At 39.7% G+C, this 14,429-nt stretch overlaps 1 protein-coding gene across 2 annotated transcripts in view; it reads right to left on the reverse strand.

Annotated features, from left to right (window-relative positions):
• Window positions 1-894: 894 nt before the first annotated feature.
• The window catches only part of LOC118421314 (rab GTPase-activating protein 1-like), a 105,938-nt gene continuing 92,403 nt past the window's right edge, over window positions 895-14,429 (reverse strand). Inside the window, exons 14-26 of one of the 2 annotated variants that reach the window (XM_035828559.1) lie at window positions 10,775-10,963; window positions 8,675-8,800; window positions 7,188-7,331; window positions 6,633-6,803; window positions 6,110-6,202; window positions 5,804-5,914; window positions 5,431-5,535; window positions 4,939-5,022; window positions 4,467-4,538; window positions 4,134-4,230; window positions 2,896-2,975; window positions 2,582-2,641; window positions 895-1,803 (exon numbers count right to left, since the gene is read on the reverse strand). In XM_035828559.1, the coding sequence (XP_035684452.1) occupies window positions 1,681-1,803; window positions 2,582-2,641; window positions 2,896-2,975; window positions 4,134-4,230; window positions 4,467-4,538; window positions 4,939-5,022; window positions 5,431-5,535; window positions 5,804-5,914; window positions 6,110-6,202; window positions 6,633-6,803; window positions 7,188-7,331; window positions 8,675-8,800; window positions 10,775-10,963 (1,455 nt within the window). In that variant the 3' untranslated portion in view covers window positions 895-1,680. Of the gene's footprint in view, window positions 1,804-2,581; window positions 2,642-2,835; window positions 2,976-4,133; window positions 4,231-4,466; window positions 4,539-4,938; window positions 5,023-5,430; window positions 5,536-5,803; window positions 5,915-6,109; window positions 6,203-6,632; window positions 6,804-7,187; window positions 7,332-8,674; window positions 8,801-10,774; window positions 10,964-14,429 lie in introns of both variants that reach the window. The other variant, XM_035828558.1, reaches the window with a different exon arrangement.

The following is a 14,429-nucleotide window of genomic DNA, read 5'->3' on the forward strand; positions in this document are numbered from 1 at the left end:
GTGCATTTGCATCTGATGGTCCTCCCTTCCCCTCTTTCTACATTGGCTGCACCTTTTTATATCAGAGAATCATGGGGAGGAATCGTTTGAGAGGATCAAGAAAAGGAATATACCATTAATAAGGGATCATGGGGAGGGACAGTAGAACATTTACACGATTCTTATCTACAGTGAAGCTTGGTCACCAGGTTTCAACAGGATAGCAAAATTTGTGGCTTGAAAGACAGAAACAAAATCAGTCAAAAAGAAATATGACTATATCTACAAAATACTTCTATAATACAATGATAGTCATCATGATCACATTTCTGATTCAGAAGCAGTCACAAAGATCAGTCAGTCCAAGGAGCTTATATCTCAATATAAGCTCCTTGGTCAGTCTTTGGCTATTTACAACACATAGTATGAAGATGACAATGATATATCATCTCAGTACAATGTGGTCATCAGGTCTGGAGTTTCTTCTATTCTAAAACAACTTGACTTCAAACAGAAGCAGTGTACATGTAACTACATATATCTACATGTTCTGAAAGTGAATGACCAGACATATTCAGTGTTACATACCTGGAGTAGTAAATGAAAAGTAAAGGTGCAACTTAATGAATGTCTGTAACTGTTATATGTAAATGTTTGCTGATGGTCTCATCCAAGAAGAAGCATGTGTGCTACAATGCTCTCAATACTGGCATAGCAACCACTAATATATCACTGATTTCATTTCACCATTTCATTTATGCTTCCTGTAAGACAAACCATGCTATCATATCTGAAGAAATGTAATTTTACCATAAGAAATTTTACCATAACTATATGGTACCTTGCAATATGATAAGCATTTTTCATACCTTTCTTCCTACCAAAGTTGATAAATGGTGGTTCTTTTACATTCCATTGCATTGCACTAACATCATCTTCTAATTCATATAACCTATTTACAAGGGCGTGATCGTATCATAATTTTTCTCCTTCCAAATACAACAAAGAGGCAACATTCTAATATCAAGCTTATTCAATATTTTTCATTTACATGTACATTGAAGATACCATTCCATCAGCATCAGGTCAATAAGTTCATATATTATTAAGCCACATCAACTTCAACAATTGACATTGAGCATCCAAAACCAGGCTAAAACACTTTATTTAAGAACTCAATTGACTCAGTTTGTATTCTTCGTACATATAAGATACACAATCTGGAACAGATGCACTCTTAAACAAGCCCTAAAATGATAGATACATGTAACTAGCATTCCATTCTTTTTCCTGTTACCTAACAATAATGATTTCGGATTAATCAATTGGTTTACCTAGGTGCAACTGTTAATCAAATGATCATTTGTTGCTACATACAAAATGTATGTGCCATCCAGAATATGCTTGATGTGGTTATCCAATGGAGAAAATGGCAAGAAACTACTACAGGATGCTAGTTTGACTCTTGGAAGACCAACTTGATCCTCCACTGAATAGGAGAGACACAGAATTGTGTTATTGTAATGAGTGGATGGTAAAGGTCTTAACAACGTAACAAAAGTTATCACTGGCATTTACTACATAAATGTTGGTGCTTTGATAATGCAAATGCCCTACAAATGTTGAGCATTTCTCTCTCTAAGTTTAAATGTTTGCAGGTCTTTGTTGGTGTGGGAAATGTTTGATTTTAATCACCCTCTACTATAACGTTGGTGTTTTGGGCGCTGTAGTTGATGTGGGTGTCCTTGGGGAGGGGGAGGAATCCTTCTTCGTCACTTCCTTGATCGATGTTAGGGTCTTCTGAAACCAGCTGTTTCTAGAAGCCTAGAAAGTAGGAAAAAACAAATGACAGTGATAAAAGTGATAGAACTAGAACAATAAAAATGGCATTCCTTGTACTGTACCAATGAAGCTTGTACATTGTGTAACATTATCATCGCTGCAGAACTAAATCAACCTTTAATGCTTTCCTGAAACTTCCTCAATGACAACAGTGCTCTGGATCCTACACGTATTGTATTGAACTATGACTGTGTACAGTGTAAATAACAGACTGTGCTGAAACAGTTCAGATGCATTTCCACCAGCAACAAAATCTAATGTTGTGTGAACAGATTTTTCTGTAAGTTAAAATAGGCAGAGAGATTTGATCTGATATGATCTGTGTTCAAACCTGACTACACTGAATTGCTCACCTGGGTCTTCCTTAATGACTACAATTCTCCTATATATTGTATGGAACTATAACAGTGTACACATTATCCTGTAAATTTCAGACAGTGCCAAAAAATTAAAACCTATTTTCAATAGATATAGATGTTGTAATATATCTTTCTGTTGGTCCACATTGCTGGAGTTCGGAGAGCTTTGAAAGGATCTGTGTTCAAAGCTGACACTACACAAGAGCCACACCAACTCCCCATGCCCCCTACCTGTATCTCTTAGAGAGCAGCATTGAGCTGGTGCTCCAGGTCCTGGTTCTTACACTCAATGACAATGCTCCTGTTGTATTGAACTATGACAGTGTAAACATTATCCTGTAGATAACAGACTGTGCCAAAAAACATTAAGATGGATTTCTACCAGATGTAAAGTTTCCTACCTGTATCTCAGACAGAGCAGCGTTGAGCTGGTGCTCCAGGTCCTGGTTCTTACACTCGGCCTCCACCAACTGCAGTTTGGTCTGTGTTTAATCCTGACACTACACCAGAGCCACACACTGTTTCCTACCTGTATCTCAGACAGAGCAGCATTGAGCTGGTGCTCAAGGTCCTGGTTCTTACACTCTGCCTCCACCAGCTGTAGTTTGGTTTGTGTTTAATCCTGACATTACACCAGAGCCACACTGTTTCCTACCTGTATCTCAGACAGAGCAGCGTTGAGCTGGTGCTCCAGGTCCTGGTTCTTACACTCAGCCTCCACCAGCTGCAGTTTGGTCTGTGCCAGCTCCAGCTCCATCTCTCTCAGCTGTTTCTTCACCACCTGAACATCTGGATCTGGCAACAAAACATCAAGACTGTCTTACTCATCAGGGAATTTATCTATGCACAGTCCAATTTGTTGATGTCAGATGTATTTTTGCTGAACTTGAACTCAAATAATTTGAACTTAACCAAAAAATACAGTGTGCTTCTAAACGTCTGATAAACCTTTGAGGGACAAGTCTGGAGCCAATTTAATCAGTCAGCCAACAAAATGTTATATTATTACATTTGTCATCAGATTTAAGTGGGAGGTCTGACTCTTCTTGCCAAGCAATCGACATTTGTAGGGTTGAAGTGCAAATTTTTAAAGATTTTCAACTAGAAAACTAGCTAACTACAGTTGGTACAAAACCGTTTTTTCTCATTGGACCGGTCCAGAAAAAACGGACCTGAAACAATATAGTGGACTGGATGTTGGACCGATTGGAAAATGAACAGATATATGACCAGGCATTCACACGTTTTGAGGATTACCGGTCGAGGAAAATAACAAGAGCGGAGTAGAGTAGAGTCTATAGTCATTTCTACCAACTTTTACATATAGAATACAACACGGTGTATTCCGTATCACCCAAGGTATCAGCCCGACTGCGGGTCGGATCGCCCGACGGCGATACCCACCTGAGAAAACCCATGTTTTGATCCGAAATGCGCCAGAAGTTGAACAAATTTGTTGCCCTCGAAAAAAAAGCGTTGCAACACTTATGTTCCAACGTCCGAATCAGGTATTCGAACTTTCGATGGCGCCGTACTCGGCCCACTCGAAACAGTTCGATTTATTCGAATGGAGCCCGTGTGATAAGCCCGGGCCATACGGAAAGTTATCAGCCGGTCCGGAACACCTGTATCGAACGTTTTCGCGTCACAGGTATGACATAATTTCTTTTACAGTACAGAGGCAGTTAGCCTTGTAGGATTTTAAAACGCCAGTGGGAATCGAAAACAGCCCAAAACAGATTTCTTTGTAGCGAAATGGACCATTGTTTTGAGTATCGTCCATTCACAAGTTTTCATATACTGAATTAGGTCCAAGTTCAGGTACGGACCGGGACCTGATCCTCAGGACCTGAACCGGACCTGGACCTGAATTTTCTGTACCGGTACCCACCCCTAGTTGGCACTATAGTTGACATATACACATCAACGTTGACTAGTATGAGGGTTACTCACTCTCCGTGCCATCAGATGTCTCCGGTAAGGCTTCTATCTTGACGTCTCCATTCTCTGTGAACAGCTTGCAGCACTTTTCACATGTCTTCACTTGGCCCTGAGGGTTTTACAAAGATACTGCAAGTTACTGAACAGTCTTTCAGGAGTCATCAGTCTCATTCCCAAGGACATGGCATGGTCAAATATTATCTATAAATTGTTGGCTGTTGACAGAAACCTTCATGATTAGATTCTTCCCTTGGCCTACAGAAGCTTTCCTTAGAAAATCCTAAGCAAGTCATTCACTTAAAGATTGCATCCTTTATGTCAAGTTGTAAAGAAACAAATCCTGACCTTTATTCTTGCCAGCTCCTCCTTGGCAGCAGTCTGCTGATGCTCCAGCCTCTCACTCAGCTGGGTGCAGATCTGGGGGAGGGGGGCAACACAGCAGGGTTTAAATTTTTGCAATCTATCTTGAAGTTCATGTCTACCTTGTTCTCTCAATCTTCATGTCTACCTTGTCCCCCAAACGACCTGGCAGTCAAAGTACTTATAATGTAGTAGGTAGTAATCTAGAGAGGGCATTCATTGAAATTAAAACACATTCTTTACTCAACTTAAGATCCAAAGGCTAGCATTTCTTCTTCTTAAGTCAGAAATATCATTATTGAGGCAAGCTTATGAGTTAGGGCTAACTGACCATTACCAATAGGAGGTAGGGGTTACAAAGGCTGCTTGGGAACATCCTCTATCCATTTTTATGATCCACGACAAAATAAAGAACTCTCTACATCACAGAATGCTGTTCTCCCATGATTTCCCCTACCTGCTTGTAGTCTGCGATGATAGTGGCATTTCTGTTGATCTCCTTCTCTGTGCGCTCCAGCTCTCTCCTACACATGGTCTTCAACTGGGGCAACAAGGAAACATTATAGTTCAATGTCAAGTATGAAGAATGGTCCACCTCAAATTCAAGACAATGCAACAAAGATTAGTTTCTTTTCTTTTGCATACTCCAAAGACAGTCTCCAAACATCTACATGTAGATATGTAGTCTTGTGAGCAGACTTATGCAATCAACTGCAACATGTTCATATATGTACAGCAACGGAAACATAGCCTGGGTACCATCTGATTTCTACCGGGACTCCTCACACTTGCTGCCTGTTTCTTTGCAGTGCAGCAAGAGTAAGGAGCCAAGGTAGTAAAATCAGATGGTACCTAGGCGAACGGAAACACTCAGTTCTTCAATATATTTTTACATGACTTTTATCACTGTGACATCAACAAAAGTCTCTGAGAACAGCCCTGAGCCCACCTGCGTAGACTCCACCTCCAGCCGTTTCTTCTCCTCCTCTGCATCCACCAGCATTTGTTTGGTCGCCAGCAGCTCCTTGTTCAGGGTGTCGGCCTTGTCTTCTGACTGTCAGCATGAAAGAAATACAGACACTGATTTCAAGGTTATATTCCATAGCTTTCTTTTCAATGTTTGTCTTCTTTTCGATGATTGCTGAGACATAGAAAGAAGACAATTCTAAATCTACTAAAAATAGTTTCATCCGGTTGGTAGATCATAGGATATACAATGTAAAATGTTTTCTTCAGCAGGTGAGAAAAACTGGTTGACTGTGTAAAAGAAAACTCCTATGTCCAAATCTAGATCAAGACTGAACAGTAAATTCTGCACTCACGGCATCCAGGTCCTTTCTGAGGGAGATCTTGCTGGTGACCAGCTCGTAGGCAAGGTCGTCGTTTTCCTGCTCCAGCCGCATGTTCCCCTCCATCAGCCGCTTGTTTTCTCTCTGAACAAACAGAGATCGAAGAACAGAACAGATTCCGTGAAAATCTTATCTAATTCTGTCTTTTTCCATGCTTCTACCAGTGTTTTTTGTTGCTTAAAACCTTAAGTTTTCATTAAAGTTCATTAAATCAAAGTTCTGAAATTTCTTACAAAATTGTGAACTATCTTTCCTTTTTTACAAATCTTAAACTTTTACCTGCAGTCTCTCCACAGGGTCTTCCTGCTGCATTTCCTGCTCCTTGAGGGTTTCATAATCCTTCTCATGCTTCTTCAGCTTCTTCTGGTTAATCTGCAGGACACATTTCATTTGTTCATCTTCAAAACCAAATGCAGTGGTCCTTCAAGTTTTTCCATTTTTCCCATAGAGACCATCAACACAAACAATCAACAAATCAATCAACAAGAAAGGCCACATTAACAAGCAGATATATGTTTCACATCTCCCTTGCCATACAAAAATATAAATCTTTTGCAGAAACAGAACAACCTAAAAGTTACTTCTACCCCAAAATGGACTATTAATCATCAACCTATATAAAATATTTCACTCCATACCCATGCCAAAATAGATACAGAACATACAAGTTGTATAATGTTTAATACAGAGATGGACAGATGAACCAAAGTATCATCTAAATACATATATCTCATGGTACTAAATGGACTTGTGTAGTTACATTGTGGATATCCAAGCTGAATAGAACCAAGGATGAACCGACCTTCATGGAGCAGGCAAGCCTGAGCAGCTGCTGTGCATTCTGCTCTGACCGGTACAGTTTGGGCAGCTGCACGCGGAAGTACTTCAGCACGCCCTCGAAGTCTAATGCCAGCAGGTCCTTCCTGGATGTCTTCAGCAGGGCCAGTGCAATGTTGTAGGTCACATCGATACCCTGCAAATTAATGTCCACACATCATCATTTCAATGTCCAGTTCTTAGACTTTCTCTATCAAAATCGGTAAATCTGTATGAACAAAGGTCAGAATTATAGGCAAAAGAATTTCCAATCTACCTCCATCTGAATTTCATGTCATTTAGGTCAAATAAGATCAAAACATTTTCTGTAAAGGTGATTGTTAAAATTGCCAGGATGAGAAGGAAAAAAAAAAGAAACTTAAAAAAAAAAAAAAAAAAACATTTTCTTGTCCCCATAAGGGAGGGAAATACAATTAAAATGTAAAGCTGCTACACTGATGTCTTGTAAATCAAGGTTCACTCTAGAACATATTTCAAGAAAAATAGTTATATGTGTACAGGTTGAAATTCTCAGACTGACCTCACTGAGAAAGATGTCAATGATGCGGAAGACCATGTAGAGGGGAAACTTGGCGGTGAAGAGTGTCAGGAACCACTGGGAGGCGTACATGTGGGACTCAATGTTCAAGTCCAGGAAGTGCTGGTTCAAGTCCGGGAGGTAGTCCTGTGAAAGACAGATATTAATTGAACAAGTACAATAATGACAACATCCTGACAAAAATTTTCTGCAATTGATGAGCATGACATAATTTTACAGAAAACTTTCTTTTGCAATTATATATCTCTTCATTTAAGGACAATTCGATCTCTTCAACTGGATAAGATTCAGAGATTATTTCCTGACGATTTGAGTGACATCTATCTTTCTTCTTCAATTTCACTAGAATGAACTGGCCGAAAGAGTCATTATTACTTAGCACATATGTAACATGTATTGGCATAATACCGGTCATAAGCCTTATACCGGTCGATTTAAAAATAGTGGAACTTAAAGAGATCTACACATGCAACAATAGTTATTTCTGAGGTATGCACACTTCAGACATCTAGGTGTCCAATACATAATTTACAAAGCATCGATAACAATGCATTCGAAGACAACAAGGCCAAAAGTTTTCAGGTCATTTTCGGGGCAGGCGAGCTCGTCGTGGGACAAACACACTGTCACGTTCATCGCCAGATTTGTAGATAATAATCACATGTGCTCACGGCACAAGACGAGCATGATTCAACAGCAATCTTGAATTTCTTTTGGTGACCTACAACTGGTGTAAAAGTGTGAGGAACCGTTGCATAATAGCCCGGATCTACGGCTGAATGGGTCAAATTGAACGTACGCCGCCATTTTCCCGCCATTTTTAATGCTACGACCAGCAGTAAAGTTTTACGTCATAGCGGTTGTGACGGACCAAAATTAAATGAAAATTCTTGTCAGTATACGCCCATTTTCTCATGACTTTTTGTATGCTCATGCAGATTTTTGTTTTGTGCAACTACTAACAGGAAAGAAAGGAACAACAGAGGATGAATAAAGGTACATAGCGGCAGTTAATTGTGCTGTGTTTCGTTCGACCGGTATAGTGCACCCCCTTCCAACCACGCGCCCGTTCTCCGTGCAATTCCGCGGTGTGTTCCAATTACGATATTATGTTTTTAGCAGGACCAGAGAGACAAAATAATTTACACAGAAGAAGTGGCAAAGGTAAGCTGTAACAGCAACATGTAACTGGAGAAAATGATGCGTTGATCATTTGCCAAATTAGCATTGCTTGAGAAATTGCAGTAAACCGACCGGTATTATGCCAATGGATGTTAACACATGTTGAGATTGTTCCTATAATGAGACAACAGCACAGGAACTGCTACTGTCCCTTGGATGATGGCAACCAAGGGTACGTCTCTTGCTTTTCAGCATATACAGATTCTGTCTAAACAGTTGCAGTTCTGATGATACATGCTAGACTGCTCTCTTAAGCTTTAAAAAAAAACTACTGTGTTTTCCATTACCTCTATCAATCTCTCCAGCACATAGAACCTCATGTGCAGCTCCTTGAAGTCCTCCTTGAACAGGTCCCTCAGGTTGTAGTCAAACATGGCCTTCACCAGCACACAGAACGCCTGCTCCTCTGGCATCTGGGGAAAATGCAGTAGGGTACATGTACTCTGGTATCAACATCGTAATCAACTCTCATAATTCCACCAGGTGCCGTAATACTGCCACATGAAAAGAAAAATTGTTATACATGCAGAGGCCTGCTCTTGAACACCATAAAATGTGAAATGTATAACGCTAGTTCACCTTAATCCGTGGGGTAACCTAGATTCGTTGTTTTAATAAACTGAGTATTTAGAGATTTCAAGTCAACGACATGAGTTTCAAATGTAAACATTTTCAAAATATTGCAATGTGAAACTAGCTTCCATCAACGTAACAATCCCCAATACCCAATTTTTATATACAATGGATATAGGTTACCCTACGGATAAAGGTGAACTAACGTTATACCTCAGGATTACTGATGCTACATTTGTACATCCCTTTAAATCACTTTGAATTCATGTATTTTTCTCATGTGGCAGTATCATGGCATCTGGTGGAATTGTATGACAGAATGTATGACAGAAGAAGACAAAAAATTGTTCAATCTATTTTCACAGTGAACACAGACACTAGTTTGTACTTTGAAAATTACATTCATCCAGAAGTACTCAATACAGAGTTTAAAATCATCTTTGTTCTGTTGTACAAAATGACATGATGAATGATATACATGTGCATTTAACAAAGCTAGGACAGCCTGTATCTGAGTCTTTGGTCAGGCTGACAGAGAAACAGATACATGCTTCACCAATACATTATGCTGGAAAGTTAGACTGCAGAAGTCACTTAGCAGCAACCATCAACACCCATAATGTGTCTGCTGAGTGCTCTGCTGACATACTGCTTACTTCAAATCCATTCTTGATAAGCTTTATCAGCTATACTGGCTCCCCTAGCAGACTACAGTTGTAACTTACATGTACTCTACATGTCAGACTAACAGATAACAGGGACAATATCAACTTTAGTAGTCTCAGTCGTACAATTTAAGGACTCCATCATGACTTTCAAAACCATTCCTAAATTTTCAGTACATACTTTCTAGGTTATCCTTCCTCCCTGGGAAAGTTGTGATACATGTTGTCTGAAAGTAGACACATATGCTACCAGCCATGACTTGACTTGATTGATTACATGAAACTTGACTGCCAACATGATGTATCCAGGCTATACACTTCTGGGACTCTCATAGTTTATCATCTAGGGTGTTAACATCAACTTTCATGACTCCACCAGGTGCCATAATACTGCAACATCAATACAACATTGTTATACAGGTCTTTTCAAGATTGTATTGAACACCTAAATATCTGAAGTGTATATACCTCAGGATTACTGATGTTTCATTGGTACATGTACATGTACATCCCTTTCAATAACTTTTTGGATTCAAGTATTTTTTTATCATGTGGCGGTATTATGGCACCTGGTGGAATTGTAGGAGTTCAGCACCAAGGACAGCTATGTTGTACTGAGTACAGGTATGTTACATTAAGTGAGTGGTGTTCAGCACCAAGGACAAGTATATTGCACTACATGAGTAGTGTTCAGCACCAAGGATAGGTATGTTACATTAAGTGAGTGGTGTTCAGCACCAAGGACAAGTATGTTGCACTACATGAGTAGTGTTTGTCACCAAGGACAGGTATGTTGCACTAAGTGAGTGTGTTCAGCAATAACTGTTAATGTTTCAACTTATATTCTAAATCTGAATTGGTCAGCCTGTGTAAGTGACATTTGGTATACCAGCTGCCAGTAACACACTAGTTTTTCAGGCATGCAGAGGAGATCACTTTCATCATCATCATCTTTGCCGCATGTCAGTTAATGTTACTGAGGTGGGCCGTCATTGTTCTCCACAGTTTCTTATCTGATGCTGTCCAATTTAACAACTCCCACGTGAATCCCATCTCTGTAAGGCCTCACTCTACAGTTCTCTGCCATGTGATGGCTTGACACAGGAGAGACTACCTCCCTAATGTGACCTTATCAAAGGATCAACTCACGTGGAGCAGCAGCGACGCCGCCAGGAAGGACAGCCCCTGGCAGTACCCGATCTCCTCATCAAACACGGAGTACGCCTTGCTGATCTTGTACAGCGACTCCTGACCCAGGCTGCCCGTGTCCTTGAAGAACTCGTGTGCGGGAAAGGTTCTGTTGATGTCCCGCTGGATAACTTGTTCACACGGAGACTCCTGGAGTAATACAATACAGAACAAGGGATCAGAAAGAGATGGTAACATTTCAGAATAAAAAACTTTCCTGAAGAACTCGTGTGCGGGGAAGGTTCTGTTGATGTCATGCTGGAAAACTTGTTCACATGGGGAATCCTGAAGAACAACAATACAGAACAAGGGATGAGAGAGAGATGGTAACATTTCAGAAAAAAAAACAAGAACAGAACAAGGGATCAGAGTAGCAGTAGTAGTACATGTAGTAGTAGTATCCAGTATTTGGTTATACTGCTGCTGGGATCCCTGACACAGGGGTAGGCAGCAGTCGGCTAGTCTTTACACCACTCTTCCAAGCAGCTCTGTCTACCCTAGTTAGACCAAACACATTCCAACCAGGATTTCCTTGGTAACAGAGACAACATTTCAGCCAAAATAAAACTTTCCTGAGAGCTAACTTATGATTAATTTCTTTATGGTCCTATCCACCAGCTATAAAGTAGTACATGTACAAGATGATCCTGTAGTATCATTGGAAACTGTAGTAATACATGGTACTTTAAGAAATTCTTCCTTTAATAGCGCTCATACAGATTCCTTGCCAAAACTATTCCAAGTAACTTTGATAGTGACGTTGTTCTGCAAAACTGACACAGATCTGTGATATTGACCTTAAATGCCTTTGCACTTTCCAACCTTTTCAAACAACTTTCAAATTCATTTCATCTCCTGAACATCAGGGGTACCTGTCAAGATTGCATTGATTTCCGTGGGGGCTCATTGCCCACAAGACAGGTAAAATGGGATGAAAGAGGATCAAGAGGACAATACAGAGAAACATCTGACCAAATAAGAATCAGAACTTCTATAAATCATGTTGTATGGCATTTTGTGGAAGAGACATGGAGTTAATCAAAAGTTCAATGGAGCTTACGGAAGAGAGGCTCATTTCTATTTACCATTATCCAACAGTCAACTGATGACAACAGTATTCAATGACTGGCATCTTCTTCAAAATCATATATCCGTCTGCTTAGTAACTACATGTAATATGTTTCGGTTAACCAACTAAACATGAGCTGACATTTCTCCCCAACAGCACATACTAGCATTATACATGGGGCTCCACAGTCGACACCCTGCCTAACTAAGCAGAGCTGACTTCACAGGAAAACTACATCATGTATGTCAAAGTTACACCTCTTCTTTATTTGTCGGGCAGTCTTTGGGGTAACAGCTACATTGTACTATATGCAGTTGTCCCCAATTTGTCATGCTTTGCAGTCGACCCAGTAACCATCATAATGGGGCTGATCACGTTTGATGTGATACACTCCCTACAGTGAAAAAGCGCAGACAGGATTAAGTGATAACTTTTATAGTGTTGTCAGGCTGCTTTTACAGCATTTTTATCTCATCTTGCACCTTGTGATATGGTTAATAACACAGCAAACTAAAACATTTTGGGGCAGTTTGTCTATGATAAATCACGATTTAATGCCCACATGTGCATACCCTAACAATTTGGGGAATAAAACGGCTGCATAATTCCTGAGGTAGGTCAAGGAAAGTGTCAGCCTGTTGTCTGGCAGTCCACAAAGTTTTTGTTAAACCTCATAAATAAGACCTCTCATGTCATTGTATACAGCACATCTATTAACAACCATTCCCAGTGAAAGCAACAAATTCCCTACACTGCAACTGTTACAACAGGATTAGGTATGTGATAACGTTTAATGTATTTGTCAGTTTGACTTTGCTCTAATTTTATCTAACTTCACACCTTGAAATAAAAAGAACAGGAGACCAGACTAAGGCACTTAAGGGTGGTTTGTTGACCATAAAGGAAGATTTGACATTAAGCTAATCGCGTCTAATTTTACAACTCTGAAAAAATGTCACTCATTATTCAGGTAATAAAATAGTTATAATGAATAATTCATGAGATAAGGCTGACAGCATCGACAGTATTTTAAGTACAGGAATTTGCCTGGGAAATCCTACAGTAATCAGAGATATACAGGCGATCCTGGTATGTCCTGATACACATAATACAACTTGCTGGAAGTAGACTAAGAGCAACTTACACATATATGTAAATGTCTGTAAATATGTAATGCTAATTCACTAATTCATTAATCTGTGGGATAACCTATATCCGTTGTATTTTAAAACAAGGTGTTTAGGGATATCAAGTCCGTGGCAATTGCAATATTTTCAACATAGAAAAATCTTGATGTTTGAAACTACCGTCAGTCTACTTGATGTCCCTAAATACTCTGTTTAGTACAACGGATATAGGTTACCCCACAGATAAAGGTGAACTAGTGTCAAGTTCCTACTACAAGACAAACTGAGCAAACAGGCAAACAGAAAGGAAAAGTGGAAACATATCTCTTTGATCTATGGCAGACAGCTTTGCAAGTACCTAATCCATGATAGAATGGCCTATTCTATCCTCTATTCTACCAGACATCTTCCATAGCTGTCTGTTTCAGAAAGGAGAAGCATTTCCTTATCATCTGTGGAAAAAGCAGCTATCTCAAATTGATCTCTGCAATATGTATGGCTATTACTAGCCAGATTTTCTGCACCTCTGTAAGGCTTTTTGGTTGCACCAAACTAATGTCTCTATTACTGGTATAAATTGGCAGTGTCAAAGCAGCTTACATGTCAAAATTACAGAAAACAGGACTACTTGACGTGTTTGAATTAGAATTGAGCATAAATTTTAAGCAAGTGTTTACAGCTTTCCTCACACATAGTGGCAGAGATATGTGTTCTTTGAGTGACTCAGTGCTTTTTTTTAAACAAGTTTTCCACTAAGTTGTCCTCATAAAGGACACCACAAAAGTCAGCTGAGTGCTTCTTAATCCACCTAACACACTTTTATTCAGAAAACCCACATATCTTTGGCAAGATGAGACAGAGATTTCCCAGACCTAATCTTCTACAAGTCCAGACTGATTGCCGTGGCTCATACTTTCACACTGATGATGAAAAAGACGTCCACACGGACGCCATACAAGAAGGGGCATGTACTTCCACGGTCTACTGGGCCATTCATTAAGGTAGGCTTCTGTAGGCATCAAGGGGATTGGCCAAGATCAATTGGCACACAACCTTTCCATAGCAGTAGGTTACTGCCCTTCTCATCATAGTTAGAAGTATAAAAGGTAGAGGGTGTGTGTGACACATGCAAGAGACAAAACCTTGTGCCAAAGAACATAAAACGAACACCATAGAACTTTGTGGAGCATTTTCCTTTTGTCTTGAAGTGCATTTTGTGTCATTATACATAAAATCTAGACAAAAGAGCAAAATAAAAGACGCTTTGAAAAGTTTTGTAGGTTGACTTGACTTGACTTTAACTTGATTTTCTAATGAAAGGTACTAGAGCATTCTTCATCTTAGTCTTAGACAAAATGGTCTGACAAAAGGTGCTGCCATGATATGTACATGCAATTCTTGCCGTCTACGGTGTTTCCAT

Source organism: Branchiostoma floridae, chromosome 8 (genome assembly GCF_000003815.2).
Source record: "Branchiostoma floridae strain S238N-H82 chromosome 8, Bfl_VNyyK, whole genome shotgun sequence".
NCBI lineage: Eukaryota > Metazoa > Chordata > Leptocardii > Amphioxiformes > Branchiostomatidae > Branchiostoma > Branchiostoma floridae.